At 35.8% G+C, this 23612-nt stretch overlaps 1 protein-coding gene and 1 pseudogene across 3 annotated transcripts in view; one reads left to right on the forward strand and one right to left on the reverse strand.

Moving 5' to 3' along the window:
* Positions 1-23612, reverse strand: part of TMEM232 (transmembrane protein 232) — a 166693-nt gene that overhangs the window by 81018 nt on the left and 62063 nt on the right. For all 3 annotated transcript variants that reach the window (XM_073801920.1, XM_073801918.1, XM_073801921.1), the window contains one exon: positions 1952-2130. In XM_073801920.1, the coding sequence (XP_073658021.1) occupies positions 1952-2130 (179 nt within the window). The remainder of the gene's footprint in view (positions 1-1951; positions 2131-23612) is intronic.
* LOC117311592 (heterogeneous nuclear ribonucleoprotein A1-like) lies at positions 2429-3710 on the forward strand (annotated as a pseudogene).

Genomic DNA, 23612 nt, shown 5'->3' on the forward strand with positions numbered 1-23612 from the left:
TCACTAAGCACTGAAAACTAATTAGCACATCTAGTGGTTAAGCTTTTGTTTATTCCTTTATTCTCAGTGCTGACTGCTTGAGTAATAAGGTCTTCACTTGGATCTAGCATCTAAAAAATATTTACTATGTCTGATTAACTGACTTATGAATTTCAAATGTAATTATCTACAGATATTTACTAAAATTTTGAAGAAAGAAGCTATCTTATACCTAATGACTGGCCTTGAAAACAGGCATATAAATAGAATTCTAATTATAGAAATGACAAATTTGAGTTAGCTTATTTATTTAGTTGCAGTCTAATCCGTTTGAGATACGAAATGGAATATAAAAATAGATACAAAAGCAGATAATAACATAAATAATAACAAATAATGGAAAGAATCATGGAAACAGAAAAAAAAGTAAGACTGGGTGAGATGAAGTAATCATCCTCTATTTCTCTCAGAAACTGGTCAAAAATTTGACTCTCATTTTTTAAGCTCCAGCAAGCCATTTACACAAAATCAATAATAATGTTCAGAGAGCACATGAAACTAAGAAGGATTTATTTCCTAAAACCCAGTAAAGAGGATACTGGGTGATATAGTGGTCACCACTATAATACGTACAATAATTTTCTTTGTTTTTCTTTTTTTTTTTCCTGTGCTTCTCACCAAAACCAAGGACAAAGATGAAGCAAGTTGCATGAAAGCAAGTCCATGAAATCCAAAACACTGAAGTGGGCAGCAATCTGATTGTCTTTTTCCATGAAAAAAATATTAGAAATCTAGAGAAAAGGATGGACTGCATATTTTCAGATAGTCCTCCATAAAGATCGTTACTCCAAATCAGACTTAGGTTCAAAAACAAAGAGCTTAAGATTTTGTTTTCTACTAAGGATCTAGAGTGTAGATATTCTGTGTTGCAATAATGGCCCACCCATAAGCTTGGACAATCAATTAAGCAGAGTGAATCATTTTTGCTTTTCTTGTTAACATTAATTCATATCTGTAATTATTATTGGAAAACAGTATATTAAGAGTGTTAGGGGACTTCCCTGGTGGTCCAGTCGTTAAGAATCTGCCTTCCAAAGCAGAGGATGAGCGTTTGACCTCTGGTCGGGAAACTAAGATCCCACATGCTGCGGGGCAACTAAGCACACACGCCACAACTACTGAGCCCACGCACCGCAACTAGAGAGCCCACATGCTGCAAACTACAGAGCCCACATGCTCTGGAGCCCACGTGCCACAACTAGAGAGAAGCCTGCGCACCACCTGAAGAGCCTGTGTGCTGCAACCAAAGAGCCCATGTGCTGCAACTAAGATCTGGATGCAGCCCAAAAGATAAAATAAAATAAATAAATAAAAGAAATAAACATTAAAAAAAAAAAGAACGTTAGGATAACTGCATCTGTGCAAGCTAGAAAGAACCAGAAACTTTCAGGGACAGAAAAAAGTGTACTTTAGAATAACAAATTAACCGGGCTCAAAATAAGACACAGAGAAAAAAAATATATTTGATGGAGTTTTGAAATATCATAGGATACCACATGGATAATCACTGGAAAATAATATTTGCATTTTATGAAGAATGGATAGCTAATTTCATAATGATTTCCTTTGAATGTGAATATATATATATATTCAAACAGAGCTAGAAAAACCAAGAATTTGTAAAATACATTTTTAACTTTAAAGAAAAAGACATTAGATTTACTGAGTCCAGATTTGCAATTTATATTGTCTAATGCTGGAAAGAAAAACTTCTAAATAAGTTCACTAAATAATTTATTATCCCCTCTTATCTTTAACTAAAAAATAGGTCGGTATTAACTTTTAAAAATCACGTTCTCAACAGTGAATCACTGATATTCACTGAATATGAATATTCCTTTTTCCTTAGAGACAAAGGACAAATATTTCCTGGTGACAGATGTACCAGTTGATGGCCAGTGTTTTATCTTACCTGGGCAATATTTACTGCATTACAGATTCGCCCATCTTTCTCATGATCCTTTGTTTTCTGTAACATTTGCCATATTGTGTTTCTAAGTCCATCCTGCTCCTTATCTCCTCGAAGTTCCCAAGACATTTTCAGCAGGTTATACACTAAGCCATAGTATGCAGTCCATTTAACTTGATCACCTGTTTAGAAAGAAAGGTTCTTTAGGAAGATATTTTATTCATCTTATTAATGTATGGTTGTGTGAAAAAGAAGAAATTTGATTTTATTAATGTTTTAAAGTTTGAAATTCTGACCTCTGGAATTTTCTTTTTACCATTCACTACTTTTACTCCTTTAATTTTAAAAGATCTCACAGATCGTTTAAAAACTTCTAACAGAGATACGTTCGGTAGATTTCTCCTTTCTGCTCGTGGATGCCATCGAGTAAGCATCGTTGACGTCTCCCCCCACCCCCCACCTCCCGCCTCCACTGCCGTCATGTATAAGTCAGAGTCACCTGAAGAGCCCAAACAGCTGCGGAAGCTCTTCATCGGAGGTTTGAGCTTTGAAACAAACAATGAGAGTCTGAGGAGCCATTTTGAGCAGTGGGGAACGCTCACAGATTGTGTGGTAATGAGGGATCCAAACACCAAATGCTCCAGAGGCTTCGGGTTTGTCACATATGCCACTGTGGAGGAGGTGGATGCAGCCATGAAGGCAAGGCCACACAAAGTGAATGGAAGAGTTGTAGAACCAAAGAGGGCCATCTCAAGAGAAGATTCTCAAAGACCTGGTGCCCACTTAACTGTGAAAAAGATTTTTGTTGGTGGCATTAAAGAAGACACTGAAAAACATCATCTAAGAGATTATTTTGAACAGTATGGGAAAATTGAAGTGATTGAAATCATTACTGATCGAGGCAGTGGCAAAAGAGAAGCTTTGCTTTTGTAACCTTTGATGACCATGACTCTGTAGACAAGATTGTCATTCAGAAATACCACACTGTGAATGGCCACAACTGTGAAGTAAGGAAAGCCCTATCTAAGCAAGAGATGGCTAGTGCCTCATCCAGCCAAAGAGGTCAAAGTGGTTCTGGAAACTTTGGTGGTGGTCATGGAGGTGGTTTTGGTGGGAATGACAACTTTGGTCGTGGAGCAAACTTCAGTGGTCGAGGTGGCTTTGGTGGCAGCCACGGTGGTGGTGGATATAGTGGCAGTGGGGATGGCTATAATGGATTTGGTAATGATGGAAGCAATTTTGGAGGTGGTGGAAGCTACAATGATTTTGGCAGTTACAATAATCACCTCTTCTTCAAATTTTGGACCCATGAAAGGAGGCATCTTTGGAGGCAGAAGTTCTGGCCCCTATGGTGGTGGAGGCCAATACTTTGCCAAACCCCGAAACCAAGGTGGCTATGGTGGTTCCAGCAGCAGCAGTAGCTATGGCAGTTGCAGAAGGTTTTGATTACTGCCAGGAAACAAAGCTTAGCAGGAGAGGAGAGCCAGAGAAGTGACAGGGAAGCTACAGGTTACAACAGATTTGTGAACTCAACCAAGCACAGTGGTGGCAGGGCCTAGCTGCTACAAAGAAGACATGTTTTAGACAATACTCATGTGTATGGGCAAAAAAACTCAAGGACTGTATTTGTGACTAATTGTATAACAAGTTATTTTAGTTTCTGTTCTGTGGAAAGTGTAAAGCATTCCAACAAAGGGTTTTAATGTAGTTTTTTTTTCTTTGCACCCATGCTGTTGATTGCTAAATGTAATAGTCTGATCATGACGCTGAATAAATATTTTTTTAAAAAAAACAAAAAAAAACTTCTAATGCTATGAAAAGATGAACTGCACCTAATATTATACCTAATAAATTTAAAAGTTAAAAAGGTAAACTGTGAACTATGTACTATAAACACATTTTTTTTTTTTTGGCAGTACGCGGGCCTCTCACTGTTGTGGCCTCTCCCGTTGTGGAGCACAGGCTCCAGACGCGCAGGCTCAGTGGCCATGGCTCATGGGTCCAGCCGCTCCACGGCATGTGGGATCTTCCCGGACCAGGGCACGAACCCATGTCCCCTGCATCGGCAGGTGGACTCTTAACCACTGTGCCACCAGGGAAGCCCTATAAACACATTTTTGGAATTCAAGTAAAGAGGAATTTATTCAAGGAAGTATGAACAGTTAGACCACCATGGTGAATTTTTACAATAAATCAGAGAAACAGGAGAAAAATCACTGGCTGTTATAAAAATGATCAAGCTCTATGAAATATGGCATTTGAACCAAGAAGAAAGCTTTGAAAATAATGTAAAAAGCAGACAGAAATTACTGATATAATTATAAGCTGGAAGTTTTTTTAAATAATAGAGAAATAAGTCGAATGAAATAGGGGAAAGGGAGTAATGAATTCGGAGTATTTCTTTAAGTTTAATATACTTGTCCTTCTAAAAATTATATACCAATTAGCAATTTAAATAAGTTATCAAGTTCCACTTTCAAAATATTCATTTCCCCTACAGAAAAGAGAAGAAGTTTCTCTTTACTCTTTATCTTAATTATTTCTCACTAGATGACATATTGCTATGCAATACTATTCAAGAAACAAGAATTCTCATTTAGTTAGTGATGGGATAAATAAATTAATGCAGGTCTCAAAGGGTATATGAGCTTAAGTTAGCTAAAGAGCAACATGAGGGTACTGAGTATATGTGAAGCAAGTAAGAGGAGCAAGAGGAAGAGAAGTTTCAGAAAGGAAGATGGAGGGTATCCTGGTGAGAGCTAGTGTGACACTGAATTCATCAATGCCCCTCTTGAATAAAGTTATAAGCACAATCTGAAAAGTCACAGTCTTCAACTTTTCCTAATTCAATCTGGATTTAGTAATCCAGGCTAATAATAATTATCATTGTTACGATAACTAGAATAGTTGGGAGTACCTACGATGTGCCATATTCTAGTTACTCCTCACTGCAATCCTGCTATGAAGACTATATCATACTTAGAATAATAGAAGGGAACATAAGAGCTTCAACTTGGTTAGAAATTTCCCTAGCAACACACCGCTGATGAGTGAGAGAGGCAGGTGAAGGTTGGGATAATCTTATCCCATGAAGCACAGCCTCTCCAATTCAGACAAGTACTTTTCCTTCCAATCCTGCCCTCTATTCCATTCATAGGAAAGGAAGATAGACTAGAAGGTGGAAGGAGGATGCAGGAGAGAATGTACACAGCTTAGAAATGGGAGGAGGAACGCGTGTGTCCAGCTTCCACTCTTTCTATCTAAAGTTGATAAAGTAAAAGCTGCAAATATGAGGCTACAGTTAAACAGCAAATTCTTTTGAAAATATAATTTTCCCCTCATAAAAATTTTACCAGTAAAATTCGGTGTATTGCAATAGTTGAAATTATATATAGGAAGTGATGTCAGCAAGACGGTGGACTAGGAAGTCCCCAGGCTTCATCCTCTCACAGTAACAACAACTTGGCAGACATCCATGAACAAAACTGCCTTTTGGGAGACCTTGGAACCCAGGTTAATAGGTTGTAAAACACCGATGGAACCCAAGACTCAGGAGGGCCACTTCAAGAAGGCAGGCTGGACTCAGGTGGCTGGCCTTTCAACAGTGGTCCAGCTGTGGACCTAGTAGCACCCCTGTCCCCCCATGAACTTAGCTTCTTCTCTGCTTGTCCATGGTCCTGCCACCAGTCTCATCCACCAAAGGACTCAGGAGGACCCATGCCAGTTGTGCCCTGAGTAACAGATCCACTGACTGAGGACCTGACTGTGGACCCTGAAGCACTGTGACCTGGTTCCAGCCTCACTCTACCATGGTCCAGAGGCAGTTCTGCACACCGAGGAACCCACCCATGGACCTAGCAGGAGAATGCTCAGGACGCTGGGGGGAGCCAAATGCATTTGTACCCCTGGTAAGCCCTGAGACCTGCAGACACAGCAGTGGTCCTGTGACCAGGCTCCAGCCCTGCTCCACCACTGTCCCAGAGGTGCTCCCATCTGCTCAGGGACCCACAGGAACCATCCCCACTCAGGCTCCCCGGTAACAGGCCCACTTACCCCCAGCAGAGAGGGAGCTATAAGAAGACAGGAGGATAGGGAGGATCTCAAATGGAGCTAAGGTGGAGAGTTCATATTAGAAAGGTATAAGGTAAAATAACTAAAGATAAATTAGGTCAGATTAACTGGTAGATATTTGAGCAAAAGAGTAATGCTATATCTGCTCAATGAAATGTTATGTCTATTCAAGTAAAAAACTGGGAAACCAATATGGAAGTTTTATGAGGTAAGCCAGGGCTTTACTGTGATGAGCAGCAGGAGATTGGAGAGTAAAGGACAAAGCTAAGACATTGCTGAGCAGATCTCACAAGACTTCTTTGCTATGGAGGAGGAAGATGGAGTGAAGTGATAAGGACAAGTGCACGTTCAAGCTCAGGAAACTGAAACAATAATGAAATCACTTGCAGAAATGAGATTATATAGAAAAGCCAGTTTGGGGAGAAAGGAGATAAATAAATATGGTATGATGATGGGTAAGGGGAATCTGATATTCAGCTTTTTGTAAAAACAGAGCTATAATTCAAGTAAAATAGCAGAATTGAAATTATGGATTTGTGAGTCATTAGCAGAAAAATAAGGCCTGAACTCAATATGAGTAGAGAAACAACTATGAGTTTTTAATGAATAATTCTGGAATTGCAAACCTCAGAAATACAAAAGCAGTTTTTGAACAGTATGATAAATAAAACATACTGTGGATTTTAACCCATTTATAAATTTATTTCTTATTTCTAAACTCCCAACTCTTTACATTAAAAAGAATGATTGACAAAAGTACATACAAATTACCTTCCTTCATGTATTTTAAATTATTGTTTTTTGAGGAACAATATTTTAGAACCCTACAATCACCGAACTGAATATGGTTTGTTTTTAGAATACACAAGACCAGTAGACCAGTCATGAAACCATAAAATATATTCCGATAACTGTGCTCTCAAAACTCAATTTTTAAATGCCATTGATGACTTTAAAAGAAAGCTGTTCACCTGTTGATTTAAACTACAGTGAAGTGTTGCTTATAGATATTTGTAGGGAGAATCTATTACATCCAATTGACTGACAGTTAATGAAGAAAAAAATTCTTATAAAGACAGATTGGATGTGTTACAACTGTCATAAAAAGTAGAATGTGCTCTCATATGCATGTCAACACACTTGCTGAGAAGCATGTCCGCTCTGAAACTTCTCATCCAAGGACCAGACTGTAACATAAGGCACTTTTCTGTTCTGCTTTGAGTGACCCTGTGGCAGCTATCAAAGATGTTACTTTAAATGTACTGAGAAAAAATGTGTCTCCGTCTGCAGCTAAGAAATAACAAAACTGAAGCAAAACAGAATTCCTAATAAACCTTAAAAATTTATTAAATTATACCATTTGAAAACAAATACTTTATGATCCTTTCTCTGTAGAAATGTTTTATTTTAGCGTTTGAACTATTTGGAAGCCGTTAATTGACAGCCTAGATACTTATATTTCACATATTCAATGAACAAAAAATATGAATATTTCTACTTATATGGATGATTATAAATGAACACAGCTTTTACAATTTTGACAAATATAACTTGGCACCACAGAATCGAATGTATCACTGAAAGGTAACCTGAATGCAAGGTGTAGTTTAAAACATTATCTTTATGAAATGCCATGTAGTGTGGAGGAACTAGCTCAATGTCAAGAAATCAAGAGAACTATTCAGTAAGCCAGCCATTTGTTTAATAAATATTTACTGAGTCAATGCTATGTGCCAACCACTGTTCTATGTACCAAAGAAAAAGACAATGTTACTGCTCTATGGACACTTAATTCTAGGGGAGAAAGACAGATATTAAGAAAGTGAACTTGAAAATATCATTACAAAAATAATAGAAAATGATAATGTGACCAACAATGACTAGGAAAAGAAAACCACTACAGACAGAGTGAAAGAAAGACCTCCATGAGGACATTGTATTCAAGCTAAAATCTGATGGATTAAAAAAAAAAAAAAGCTAAACATGTAAGGAGCTGGGGAGAAGTGTTCTCAGCAGAAGAGATGGAAAATGCAAAGGCTATGAACCTAGAATAGCTTGAAAGTTTACAGAAACAGAAGAAAGGATAGAATGGATGGAGTACAAGACACCAGGGTGTCCTTGGGACAAGATGAGATCAGGTAGGCATGCCCTTTGCAGAGGCAAACTCTCAATGATCATGGCCAATTTGTAAGCCATGGAAAGGAGTTTGGATTTTATTCTTAGTGTAATAAAAAGCTAACAGAGCATTTAAATACAGAAGGGAACTGACCCGTTTTATGTTTTAAAAAAATCTTTTTGGCTTCTTCATGGAGAGGGGGACTATAAGGAAGACAGGAAGATTTTTAGTTTTTTGCAGTTAATCTATAAGAAGAGTGATGATTGCATAGACTTCAGATTTGTACAGTAAACTTGTACAATGGTCTATACCCCTGGCTTCTGGGAGGTCACCTCTAATGCCTTGGAATGTCCTGTCAGATAAGAATGTTCTTATTAACCTGGGAGCCATGGGTTGTGATTACCAATTTGCCTTTGAAAGGGCCAGAGACTGGGGTCAGGCATATGTATGTGACTGAAGCCCAATAAAAATTCTGGATACCAAAGCTTAGTGACTTTCCATAGGTGACAATACTCTATGCAAATTGTCATACATTGTTTCTTGGAGAAGTAAATGCTTTCCACACAACTCCACTGGGAGAGGACAGTGGATAGCTCTCTGTTTGGAACTCTCCTGAACTCTGCCCTGTGCACCTCTTCTTGGCTGATTTTAATCCTTTCACTGTAAGAAACCATACTCACGAGTAAAATGGCTTTGCTGAGTTCTGTGAATTCTTCCACAAATTATGAAACATGAGGGTTGTCCTGGGGGTCCCGAAACTCGCAAGTAGTTTCAGAAGTGAGGGTGGTCTTGGGGACTCCTGAACTTCACAGGAGTCAAAAATAGAGATAGAGATATGTAGAAAATTTGGGGATATATTTTGGATGTATAGTAGAATAAATAGGAATTCGAGGGTACTCTTTGTTTTCAGAACGTTTTACTATAATAATTATAATGATATATCTATCACTATACACACAAATACACACATAATATTTAAATACCGATCATAAGTAAGGACAGAGACAAGAAGGCAAAGTAGAAGGACATGAGCTCATCTTACAAAAACATCAAAACCACAACTAACTGCTGAACAAACATCGACAAAAAAAAAAAAAAAAGAAAAAATGCTGGAACCTACCAAAAAACAGATATCCTACATCCAAAGACAAAGAAGAAGCCACAACAACTTGATAGGAGGAGTGCAATAACAATAAAATTAAACCCCATACCATTAGGTGGGCAACCCACTAACTGGAAAATAATTATACCACAGAAGTTCTCCCACAGGAGTGAAAGTTCTTAGCCTCACATCACGCTCCCCAGCCTGGGGGTCTGGTATGGGAGGAAAAGGAGCCTTCAGAGAATCTGACTTTGAAGGCCAGAAGGGTTTGATCTCAGGAATTCCACAGGACTGTGGGAAACAGAAAATCTACTCTTGGAGGGCACACACAAGGTCTCATGTGCACCAGGAGCCAGGGAAAGAAGCAGTGACCTCATAAGAGTCTGGGACAGACCTACCTACTAGTATTGGAGGGTCTCCTGCAGAGGTGGGGGGCAGCTGTGGCTCATTGTGGGGAAAAAGACACTGGTGGCAGTAGTTCTGGGGAGTACACATTGGTGTGAGCCCTCCTGGAGGTCATCATTTTATCATCAAGACCTGGGCTCACCCAACAGCTGTAGGCTCCAGTGCTGGGACACCTCAGGACAAACAGCCAACATGGCAGGAACACAGCCCACTCATCAGGAGACAGGCTACTTACAGTCTTCCTGAGAACACAGCTGTCCAGTAAACACAACCCTTAACACAGCCATGCCCACCAGAGGGACCCAGCTCCACCCACCAGTGGGCAGGGACCAGCCTCTCCCACCAGGAAGGCTGCACAAGCCTCTTAGACAGACTCATCCACCAAGAGGCAGACAGCAGAAGCAAGAAGAACTAAAACCCTTTAGCCTGCTGAATGGAAACTGCGATCACAAAGTCAGACAAAATGAGATGGCAGAGGAATATGTCCCAGATGAAGGAATAAGATAAAATGCCACAAGAACAACTAAGTGAAGGGGAGATAGGCAATCTACTGAAGAAAGAATTCAGAGTAGTAATAGTGAAGATGATCCAGGACCTCGGAAAAAGAATGGAGGCAAAGATTGAGAGGATGCAAGAAATGTTTAACAAAAACCTAGAAGCGCTAAAGAACAAGCAAACAGAGATAAACAATACACTAAATGAAATGAAAAATACACTAGAAAGAATCAATAGCAGAATAACTGAGGCAGAAGAACAGATATGTGTGCTGGAAGACAGAATGGTGGAAATCACTGCCACAGAACAAAGAAAAAAGAATGAAAAGAAATGAGGACAGCATAAGAGACCTCTGGGACAACATTAAATGCACCAACATTTGCATTACAGGGGTCTCAGAAGAAGAGAGAGAAAAAAAACCCTGAGAAAATATTTGAAGAGATAATAGCTGAAAATTTCCCTATCATGGGAAAGGAAACAATCACCCAAGTCCAGGAAGTGCAGAGAGTCCCAGGCAGGATAAACCCAAGGAGGAACATTATGAGACACATTATAATCAAACTGGCAAAAATTAAAGACAAAGAAAAAATATTAAAAGCAGCAAGGGCAAAGAAACAAATAACATACTAGGGAATTCCCATAAGGTTACCAGCTAATTTCTCAACAGAACCTCTGCAGGACAGAAGGGAGTAGCATGATGTATTTGGAATGATGAAAGGGGAAAACCTACAACCAAGAATACTCTACCCAGAAAGGCTCTCATTCAGATTCAATGGAGAAATCAAAACTTTACAGACAAGCAAAAGCTAAAAGAATTCAGTACCACCCAACCAGCTTTGCAACAAATGCTAAAGAAACTTCTCTAGGCAGAAAAGAAAAAGCCACAACTAGAAAGAAGAAAATTACGAATGAAAAAGCTCACTGGTAAAGGCAAACATACAGTAAAGGTAGGAAATCATCTACACACAAATATAATATCAAAACCAGGAATTGTGAGGAGAGTACCAATGTAGGATACTGGAAATGCATTAGAAATTAACAGACCAGAAACTTAGAATGATCTTGTTTATATATAGATTGCTGTATCAAAACCTCATGGTAAGAGTGAACCAAAAATCTACAATAGATACACACACCAATAAAGTTAGTCATGAAATCAGAAGACAAGAGAACAAAGGAGGAAGGGAAGAAAAAAAGACCTACAAAAACAAATCTAAAACAACTAACAAAATGGCAATAAGAACATATATATTGATAATAAACTTAAACGGATTAAATTCTCCAACCAAAAGACATAGACTAGCTGAATGGATACAAAAACAAGACCTATATATATGCTGTTTACAAGAGACCGACTTCAGATCTAGAGACACATACAGACTGAGAGTCAGGGGATGGAGAAAGGTATTCCATGCAAATGGAAATCAAAAGAAAGCTAGAGTAGAAATACTCGTATCAGAAAAAATAGACTTCAAGAATATGACTGTTACAAGAACAAAGAAGGACACTGCATAATGATCAATCCAAGAAGATATAACAATTGTAAATATATACGCACCCGACATAAGAGCACCTCAATATATAAGGCAAATACTAACAGCCATAAAAGGAGAAATTGACAGTAACACTATAATAGTGGGGGACTTTAACACCTCACTTTTGTCAATTGACAGATCATACAGACAGAAAATCAGTAAGGAAATACAGGCCTTAAATGACACATTAGACCAAATGGACCTAATTGATATTTATGGAGCCAAGCCTTCCATCCCAAAGCAGCAGAATACATATTCTTTTCAAGGGCACATGGAACATTCTCCAGGAGTGATCACATGCTGGGCCACAAATCGAGCCTTGGTAAATTTAAGAAAATTGAAATCATATCAAGCACCTTTTCCAACCACAATGCTATGAGATTAGAAATCAACTACAAGAAAAAAAAAAACTGTAAAAAACATAAACATATGGAGGTTAAACAATATGTTACTAAACAACCAATTGATCACTGATGAAATGAAAGAGGAAATCAGAAAATACCTAGAGACAAGGGAAAACAAAAGCACGATGATCCAAAACCTATGGGACGCAGCAAGAGCAGTTCTAAGAGGGAATTTTATAACAATAAAATCTTACCTCAGGAAACAGGAAAAATCTCAAATAAACAACCTAACCTTACACCTAAAGCAACTAGAGAAAGAAGAACAAACAAAACCCAAAGTTAGTAGAAGGAAAGAAATCATAAAGATCAGAGGAAAAATAAATGAAATCGAGATAAAGAAAACAATAGATCAATGAAACTAAAAGCTGGTTCTTGGAAAAGATAAACAAAATGGATAAACCTTTAACCAGACTCATCAAGAAAAAAAGGGAGAGGACTCAAATTAATAAAATTAGAAATGAAAAAGGAGAAGTTACAACAGACACCACAAAAATACAAAGGATCATGAGAGATCCTACTACAAGCAACAATATGCCAAGAAAATGGACAACCTAGAAGAAATGGACAAATTCCTAGAAAGGTGTAACCTTCCAAGGCTGAGCCACGAAGAAATTACTAGAAAGGTATAACCTTCCAAGGCTGAGCCAGGAAGAAATGAACAGACAAATCACAAGTACTGAAAATGAAACAGTGATTAAAAACTCCCAACAAACAAAAGTTTACAAACAGATGGGTTCACAGGTGAATTGTATCAAACATTTAGAAAAGAATTAATATCTATCCTTCTGAAACTCTTCTAAAAAATTCCAGAGGAAGGAATACTCCCAAACTCATTCTATGAGGCCACCATCACCCTGATACCAAAACCAGACAAAGATACCACACACAAAAAAAGAAAATTACAGGCCAGTATCACTAATGAACGTAAGATGCAAAAATCCTCAGCAAAATACAAGCAATCCAACTCCAACAATACATAAAAAGGATCATATAACATGATCAAGTGGGATTTATCCCAGGGATGCAAGGATTCTCCAATATGTGCAAATCAATCAATGTGATACACCACATCAACAAATTAAATAAAAACCATATGATCTCAATAGATGCAGAAGATGCTTTTGATAAAATTCAACACCCATTTACAATAAAAACTCTCCAGAAAGTAGGCATAAAAGGAACTTACCTCAATGTAATAAAGGCCATATATGACAAACCCACAGCTAATATCATCTTCAATGGTGAAAAGCTGAAAGCTTTCTCTCTAAGATCAGGAACAATACAAGGATGCCCACTCTCAACATTTTTATGTAACACAGTTGGAAGTCCTATCCACAGCAATCAGAGAAGAAAAATAAGAGGGATCCAAATTGGAAAAGAAGAAGTAAAACTGTCTTCAAATGACATGATACTATATAAAGAAAATCCTAAAGATGCTGTCAGTAATCTATTGATACTAGAGCTTATTGATGAATTCAGTAAAGTTGCAGGATACAATATTAATACACAAAATTAATACACAGTACATTTCTATACACTAACAATGAAATCAGAAGGCAAAATTAAACAATCCCATTTAGAAATTAGAGAAACAGTCACATCAGAAAAAATAAAATACCTAGGAATAAACCTACCTAAGGAGACAAAAGACCTGTACTCCGAAAACTATAAGACACTGATAAAAGAAACTGAAGATAATACAGATGAAAAGGTATATCATGTTCTTGGATTAGAAGAATCAATGCTGTCAAAATGACTATACTACCAAAGGCAATCTACAGATTCAATACAATCCCTATCAAATTACCAATGGCATTTTTCACAGAAGTAGAACAAAAAAATTTTTAATTTGTATGGAGATTAAAAAAACGCTGAATAGCCAAAGCAATCTCGAGAAAGAAAAATGGAGCTGGAGGAATTAGGCTCCCTGACTTTGGACTATACTACAAAGCTACAGTCATCAAAACAGTATGGTACTGGAACAAAAACAGAAATATAGATCAATGGAACAGGACAGAAAGCCCAGAAATAAACTCATGCACCTATGGTCAATTAATCTACAATAAAGGAGGCAAAAATATAAAATGTAGTAAAGAGAGTCTCTTCAATAAATGGTGCTGGGAAAACTGGACAGCTACATTTAAAAAAAGTAAAATTAAAACATCCTTTAACACCATATACAAAAATAAGCTCAAAATGGTTAAAGACCTAAATGTAAGATCACATACTTTAAAACTCTTAGAGGAAAATATAGGCAGAACACTCTTTGACATAAATTGCAGCAGTATCTTTTTCAATCCGTCTCCCAGACTAATGGAAATAAAAAGAAACATAAACAAATGGGACCTGATTAAACTCAAAAGCATTTGCACAGCAAAAGAAACCATAAACAAAATGACAAGACAACCCACAGAATGGGAGAAAATATTTTCAAATGATGCAACTGACAAGGGATTAATCTCCAAAATATATAAACAGCTCATGTAATCTAAAAAACTAAAAATAAAAATAGAGCTACCATATGATCCTGCAATCCCATTCCTGGGCACATAGCTGGAGAAAAACATGGTTTGAAAGGATACATGCACCCCAATGTTCATTACAGAACTGTTTACAATAGCCAAGACATGGAAGCACCCTAAATGTCCATCAACAGATGAATGGATAAAGAAGATGTGGTACATATATACAATGGAATATTACTCAGCTATTAAAAAGAATGATATCATGCCATTTGCAGCAACATGGATAGACCTGGAGATTATCATACTAAGTGAAGTAAGACAGAGAAAGACAAATATCATATGATATGACTTATGTGTGGAATCTAAAAAAAATGATACAAATGAACTTATTTACAAAACAGAAACAGACTCACAGAATGAACTTATGGTTACTGGGGGGAAGAGCAGGGTGGAGGGATAGATTGGGAGTTTGGAACTGACATGTACACACTGCTATATTTAAACAGATAATCAACAAAGATCTACTGTATAGCACAGGGAACTCTGCTCAGTATTCTGTAATAACCTAAATGGGAAAAGAACTTTAAAAAGAATAGATAAATGTATATGTATAATTGAATCACTTTGCTGTACACCTGAAAGTAATACAACAATTTTAATCAACTATACTCCAATATAAAATAAAAATTTAAAAAAATGTATAAGTGACCTATAAGCACGGAGGCTGTAATACAACATGGAATAATAGAAAGTCAGGATGTATTTAATTGTGCATGTTCTGCAGCACATCTACCACAAGTCCCTCAAGTAATAAATGGGAAAACCAGTTTATAATAAATATTGATCAGAGAGTTACTTTGTATAATCATATTTGATCATTATACATTTTAAACCAGTATCCACCAGAATAAAGCAAAGAGAACCGAAGTATTACTAATATGCCCTTTTCTGTTGCAGGTATGACAGAAAACATAAAGCAAAAGCAAAAGTCAGCTGATTCTTTTATTAACGTATGACAGTTAATTGAAATGTAATGGCAAGTAGGATGCCATAATGTCGACAAATATTTAAGGAACTTATTAGAACCTGTCTTGCTTAAATTTTATGATATTTTTCCATAGTCAATTATGGAAATCTTTTAATTAAAAATAATTATCTGCTGGAGTTACAACTGGGAACCAAAGGAGAAAGTAATTTATCTGCTTTCCAAGAACATCAATTATTCATATAAATAAAGAAATATCAGATTTCTGATTCTTGGAATCATTTTAAATGTCATTAAACTACATTAATACCACCGAGATATATAGACTATCTCTATGGAAGTAGTTAATCCTCATAGATTTTTGTATCTGAAGAAAACAAAACAAGAAAAAGAAAATAACAAAGATCTTTTTGGAAATTAAGAAAGCAATAAAGACAATGTTTATAAGCATATTACATGCAAAAACTCTTTTAGAATCCATAATCTTGAGGAAACTAAAATTCTGAGACATAAATCAAGTTGCCTAACGTCATCCAGAACTTGACAACTAAGCTGAGTCACCCCAAATTTCTGACACCAAGTCCAGTCCAGTGAACATTTATTCATCTACAACTGAACAATTTTGGTGCTGTTTTCCCTCCTCTTCTTACCTAAATCTCTCACCCTTCACCCCATATGGGGACCTTCTATTATTCCTTCCAGTAAGTAGCTACTTCAGATATCTTTAATGAAATAACTATTCACCCAAAACCTTAAGAAACACCTGGACCAAACACAGAAATAATGTGTCAGACTAAATCAGAGATTTCTGTACCCATGAACATATTATCAGGTTACACTTGATGGATGTGAGAGGTGAAGAAGAAAGTGACTCTAGAGAATTAGTATTCATTTCTGGACCAGATTAAATGACAGAAAAAAAAACAATCTGAAGCAGCCTAGAGGATCTTAATGTAATTCTGACTTGTATAACAAAGGAAGTTACGAGTACCTAGTAAGTTATTTTTGTGAATGTATGCACATTTGCTTCTTAATTAATTTGGAAAGGGAGCCAAAATCTTATTTCTTTCTCCTCTGCTAAGATATATTATTTCAAAAACTGATTTTTAAGACGCCGCTTTAGAATATACTTCAGCACCATGAACACTTTTGGAAATACTGCAGGATTTGTAGCTCATGCGTCTTTTGCCACTATGTTCAGCTACAGATGGATTTTAGACCACTGGATCAAAATGGATACATCTTTGTATTTATGATTAAAAAATGTGAAGGATGTTTCCATGAGCTTCTTAGCACCTTTATTTGGATAGGAAAAGACTTCTACATGGTCAAAAGCTTTTGACTGAAAAGTCTATCTTGTGTTTTAACCTGTCACAATCAAAAGGAACAGCAGCAACTATACCAGGGAATAAAGAGAATGTGATAGTAGGAATCTTTTAGTTTAAACATATACAGAACTAAATGAAGATTCATTTGTAGCAATGAAAGCAAAACTTCCTGAGAAGAGTAGCAATACTTTTTAACTTTCAAAAATTATGATAATGCTTTATCCTGTTTATTTGGGGTTTTATGAAGATTCTCATGTAAATTTAGAGGTTGAGGTCTCACCTCCACAATTAATAACTATTTTCTATGGTCCCTACAGATTAAGCTTTGATTGTAGGAGGCAGTGTTGATGAGGAAGAAAATGGTTAGCTTTCTCCATGTTTATTGGGTGTAATCAAAAATTATAGCTCCTATCTGAGGTTTGCAAAATGGAAGTACAAGTGGGCAGCCTCGGAATATTTGACCACAGGGACCCTTCGTCCTGTACCTCATATTTCAAACTTCCAGTTCTTCTCACACATTTGGGGCAGAAACTATTTCTTCTCCTGCAGCAGCTCGGCCAATGGCTGTAGTAAATGGAGAGGAGGAAAGAGTGCCCACAGCAGTTCCTCACCCCATTCTGTTCAGTCTCTGAGGTCCCAGGCTCAGGGCCAATTTCCTGGCAGCATGTCCAGTTCTAAACCCTACTCACTCCCACCATGAAGTACTAATGTAAAAAAAGAAAGAGGAAAGTATCCTGCTGCATCCTAGAGATTTGGCCAAGTGATTTCAGACTGGACGGTACAGACATTTGCTCAGAGAATTTTTCTAGCTTTAGGAAACTATGTTTGATGGTCCAGACTATGGATTTACAGGCTAATCACAAGGGAAGGTGGTCAGTGAAGAGAAAGAAATACAGTCAAGTTCAGATTTAGTGTTGGTCCAAATGTGGCCATCTAACAAGTTCTGAAACCACTGAAAACCGAGGATGGCAACAATAATAACAAGTGATATCTCTTTTTATTATCTCTATTTCATATATGTATATATATGTTTCCAAACTTTTACTTGGATTTTTAACTTTTCCGCATTTTTCTGCACATATGTTGTACATTTTTATGTAGTTATCTTCCAATCATGACTTTTATGATTTTTCTGTTGTTTATGTAACGTTTTCCTGCTTTAGTTATAGAAGGACTATGCTATATTTTCTCCTAGTTATTTTAAAGGTTTTAATTCATGTGAAAATTATTTTTTGAACTTATGTGTTGTTATGGTGTGTCGTACTTAACTAATTTTTAAGAAGCCAACTGTAAATTATTTATCAAAACATAATTTGTTGATAATCCATTCTTTCCCACCTTAGCAAATGTCAGCATGGTACAGCCACTATGGAGAACAGTATGGAGGTTCCTTAAGAAACTAAAAATAGAGCTATCATATGATCCAGCAATCCCACTCCTGGGCATATATCCAGAGGAAAAACATGGTTCAAAAGGTTACATGCACCCCAATATTCACTGCAGCTTTGTTTATAATAGCCAAGATATGGAAGCAACCTAAATGTCCATCAACAGGTGAATGGATAAAGATGTGGTACATGTATACAATGGAATATTACTCAGCCATTAAAAAGTTTTATATAACTGAATCACTTTGCTATACACCTGAAACTATCACAACATTGTTAACCAACTATCCTTCAATATAAAATAAGTTTTAAAAACAATTAAAACAGCAAAATAAAATATGGCATTGAAAATGGTAAAAAAATGTCAGCATAGACATCATATTTACACACACACACACACACACACACACACACACTTACCCAAATGTATACCAAGATTTTTTTACATCCAAAACATTCTTGATATGAATCGGACACAGATAGCCAAAAGCCAGAGATGCTTAGCAATGATTCCATTAAAGATAGAGCACAGCAGCACAAAACTGTCCAACAAGGAAAGACTTTCACATCTTATTGGTAGACCTGGTTAGCAAAAATAATGTCATAAGCCACATACGTAGAAGTAGAATTTATTTACTCCTCATAAGTTTTTAGATTTAGATTTATCACTACTATTGTCCAAGGCTCAGAAGCATTAGGATCAAGTCTAACGTTATACCATTCTCCCAAAGGATGCAGTTATTGAGCTTCTGAGTGATATTTTTTCCAAAAATCAGCCAAGAAAATAAGAATTTGGAGCAAATGAAAAAGCAAAACAAGCTCAATGGTAAAATTGTCAAGTTAACATAAAAAGAGAAATTGAAAATATGGTATTAGAGACATGTAACTAAAGTAATGCAGTACCCCCCCCACAAAAAAAAGAGACAACTCTCCAGTCTTAAACGATAACAAGGACAGAAGTTATCAGTCATTTTAGAGAATCAACATAAAGAAAGGGGTTTCATATTTATTAAGAATATATGTACTACATATTTAGGTCAAAACAAAACTAGCATGAAAGATACCAGGTGAATATGAAAATAATATATTTTACATGTTTTTGACCAATGATGTGAAACAAACTAATCTTCAACTTTCATACATATCAAGCAAATACAAAGTCCTTCTGACATTGGATATGTTATCAAACAAGATGGTAAACTTAAAGTGAGTAGATACCATGACTATTCGAATTGCTAACACTGTGACTATTAAAACTTACAGATGATAAAATGCATTACTAAGTTGTGTTAGTATGCCGTGCTGATGGCACAAACTCTCCACCTTTTCTATTTCCTAAAAGAAAGACATTAGATAGTTGCCTACCTACCTGCCATACCCTGCCCCTTCCTTGAAAATACAATCCTATTTTGTACACAGATCCTAGGAATGAATTCTCATGGGCTATCATAAATGCTTCCCTCTCCACCAGACATTTACTTCTCCAGCCTTCCTTGTAGCTAGTGGTGACCAGTGTATCCAGTCCTGACAATTTCACACACGGGCTAGTCTTCTGAAGTCCTTCTGGGAAATTGTTTATAAGGCAGATAGGCTCTAGAAGAGAGTCAGTATCACCCCTTCTCTTTCTTCTTGCTTTGCAATTCTATATGGGTCTGTGATGTCTGGAGCCCAAAAGTCATCTTTTAATAATGAGGCAACAAGCACAGGAATGAAAATCCAACATCCTGAGCTGTCAGAATATAAAGATGCAAAGAGACAGGATCTTGATGACATCTTTGAGCAATAAACATCTCTCTGCTCCTCATTAAGCAAGATGATAAAACCATAAACAGTTTACATCCTGATAAGTGATATCTGTTTACCCAAGTCTAATGCAAACATTGGATGAATGAGGAAGGAATGAAATTATGATGACACAAGTGTTGTCCAAGCATCCGGCTATTAAAGAAACCTGGCATCATATGATAGAAATTGTTAAGAAGAGAATTACTACCCACCAAACTCACGAGCAAACTTCTACACTTAGATATGTCAATCAATAACGCATTTGAAGGAGGATGAGTGAGAAAAATAAATTCTACCTCCATATTTTAAAGTGAGAGTTATAAAGGATGAGACCTAAAATACTACTAAAGTTGGAGTGTGTTAAATGTCAGAGTTGAGTAAAACAAAAAAGAGTTATAGAATCATTTTTAAAATGGAATTAGAGATGTCCTTAATAATACCAGGACAATGTGGTGACTATGGTGATCCAGGTCCTGAAACAGTGAATGTCAGCAATGACAATTGGAATTGTTGCAGGGATGAAGGGTTTTCCAATTTTGGAATTATGATTTATCTAACTCTGAAAATAATGATCCTCTGGGATTTGAGGATAAAAACTAAAATCATTATAAGTACCATAGGCTGCAAACCATTTTGTCAATATGAAGTTTTTGAAATGCAACTTCCTAATAGAATCTCTTTTACCCCTGAATTTGGCTGCGTACTAACATTCAACACGATACTTTTCCCAAAGAATAAGAATGATATTGAAATTCATTTGAAAGGACCATTTTGCTGTATACTTTGTCCTGTGGTTTGTTATTCAAGAATTTATTCATCTTTTTAAGAATTTTTTGGTTTGCTTGTTAGTTTTCAGTGTTCACTAAATTGCAGAACCATTATTTGTTTTTAATGTACGTCATAATTTCCAGCAGAATATGACTACATCTCCAGTTTTTATGATTTCCTATTGATTCCAGCATATAATACAATCTAATTAAATATATAAAATAATAGGCTTAATTATAAAGGGACACTTTAAAATCATTTTTAGTATATGCTTCTATGACAAAACTACTTAATATTTTCAAAAACTCATAAAATTAAGACATCTTGTACACTACTGCATTTTATACATCAAAAAATATGGCAAAATGTGATCACCATATTCATAGATGCAAATACAGATATATAGATATTTTATACTCTGTTATGAAAACCTATTACTCCTGATAGGCTAATAGATTACTTTATTAGTATAATACAGATAGAATTGTTATTTTATGGTTAAGAAACTGCCCATTATTTTTTCTGTTTTCTTGACTATTTTCTTCCAGATTGTCTATAGAATTAACTGGCCACTTCTATTCTTTTGAAATTTTATTGGAATTACATTTAATTTATAGATTAATTTAGGGAGAATCTACATCTTTACAATACCAAGGTTCATACTCACTTATTTCAAGTCCTCTTTGAAGACCTGAAAGTTTTACAAGTATGTCTTTATAAAGTTTTATGAGTTTTGTTCTTTATATAGCACACATTCCTTGGAATTTTGCTGTTTTAATGCTGTTGCCAGTGAGTTGTTCTTTGTGCATTATTTTTTCTATTTAGTTACTGCTGTTATGTAGGAAAGTTATTGACAGTAATATGTTTCTTGTAACTAACCACTTTAATTAGTGCTAATATGATTTTCATACTCTTGGATATTCAAAATAGACATTCAGATCACCCACAAATGCTATTCCAATATTATACCTGGCTTTTTTTTCCTTTTTCTTGTCTTTTCATATTGGATAGGACATCCAGAATGTGGTAAACTATCAGCAAATAATGTAGAAATTGTGGCCTTTTACTTACCTTAAATAGGATCACCTTTAGTTTCTTAAGAATGAAAACCTAAAGGGATGATTTTGGTTTAATAAATACCTACCAATTTAAGAAAGTGCCCTTATAGTTCTGTTTTGCTTTATCATTTTTTTTAAAAATCAGGCATGAGTTTTTAGTTTAATCAGTTCCATTTTGGTATCTGTTCAGAATAACTCCTTTTTCCTTAGTCAATTATGAGAGATTTAGATTTCCCAATATTGTACTATCCTTGGATTCCTAGAATAAACACTACTAATATGGTATATTATTCTTTTAACACACTGCTGAATTTCATCTATTACTATTTTATTTAGGATTCATACATGTACCTTCATTCATAAGATAGAGTGGCCTATTTTTAATACTCTCATCACCAAGTCTGGGAATTGGGAGTAAAAACATTTTGAATTATAGAAACTACTCCCCAAAATTTTCCTAAATATAGTATTGTGAGTTTAATTTGTCCAGCACACTCTAATCATATACCTAATGCTAGATATGTTTTGAGTGTGTATGTGCATTCAGGTGGGTAAAGAGAACACTGAACTGTGGCAACAGGACAAGAGTCCTTTCATATTTATCACTGTAAGTAAAAGTTGTATAAAAAGTAAATATTCCTTGTATTAGTATTTTAATTAATATTTTGCATTAATATTTTATTACTTTCCCCTGAAAGCTCTTGTGAGGGTATCCAGAATAAATCATTTTTAATGACAAGGTTTGGGTTCAGCAACCACATTAATACCCTCCTAGGGAAACATATATTCATTATGATTCAGAAATAATTTCAATAATAACTTTATTAAATTACTCCTCAACTCTAGTTACAACTGTTCTGGCTAACTATAATTATCCTCAGCACATTGAAAGTTTTTTCTCAGTTAGCTGAAAGGCTGTCAGATATTTAATTTAATTCAATAACATAAACTTCTTAGAATGCTTACTGGATATAAAGAACAATGTTAATATGTACGGGGTTATAAGTTGCTAGTTTCTAAGGTAGTTCAACCTGTGGGTGGGGCAGAATTAGATTTTATAAGAGCTAAAGCTTATATAATTATGAAGCCTTCTTTTACAAAAACTATTAAAAAGTCTTATTTTCTCAGGTTAAAAAGACATTTTTTCCATGAGAAGATATTTCTACTGCCCTTCCTAAGATTTTAGAAGGGTCTTATGTGGTGAAAGGCCCTGCAAATTAAATGTCATTGGTTTCTCTCTAAATAAACCTCTGCTCATAGGGAAATTAAAGAATATTTTTCTACAGATAAGTTGATGACTTTTTTTTTTATAGCTCTTTGTTGCATAATTTTATTTTATAGCTTTTTTTGGGGGGATACATTTCTTTGTTTAAAAATTTTCTTACAATGAGTATATATTGTTTTTCCACAACCAACAATGCTTTAAAAATACATATTTCATCCCTTTAATTAGTAACATACCTGCCAAACTCCTGAAAAATCTCTTTCTTTTTTAAAATTTTTATTGGAGTAAAGTTGATTTAAAATGTTGAGTAATGAAAATAAAAGCAAAAATAAACAAATTGGATCTAATTGAATGTGAAAGCTTTTGCACAGCAAAGGAAACCATAAACAAAATGAAAAGACAACCTACAGAATATGAGAAAATATTTGCAAATGAAGTGACTGACAAGGGATTAATCTCCAAGATATACAAACAGCATATGCAGCTCATTATCAAAAAAACAAACAACCCAATCAAAAAATGGGCAGAAGATCT

The sequence above is a fragment of the Tursiops truncatus genome, chromosome 3 (genome assembly GCF_011762595.2).
Source record: "Tursiops truncatus isolate mTurTru1 chromosome 3, mTurTru1.mat.Y, whole genome shotgun sequence".
NCBI lineage: Eukaryota > Metazoa > Chordata > Mammalia > Artiodactyla > Delphinidae > Tursiops > Tursiops truncatus.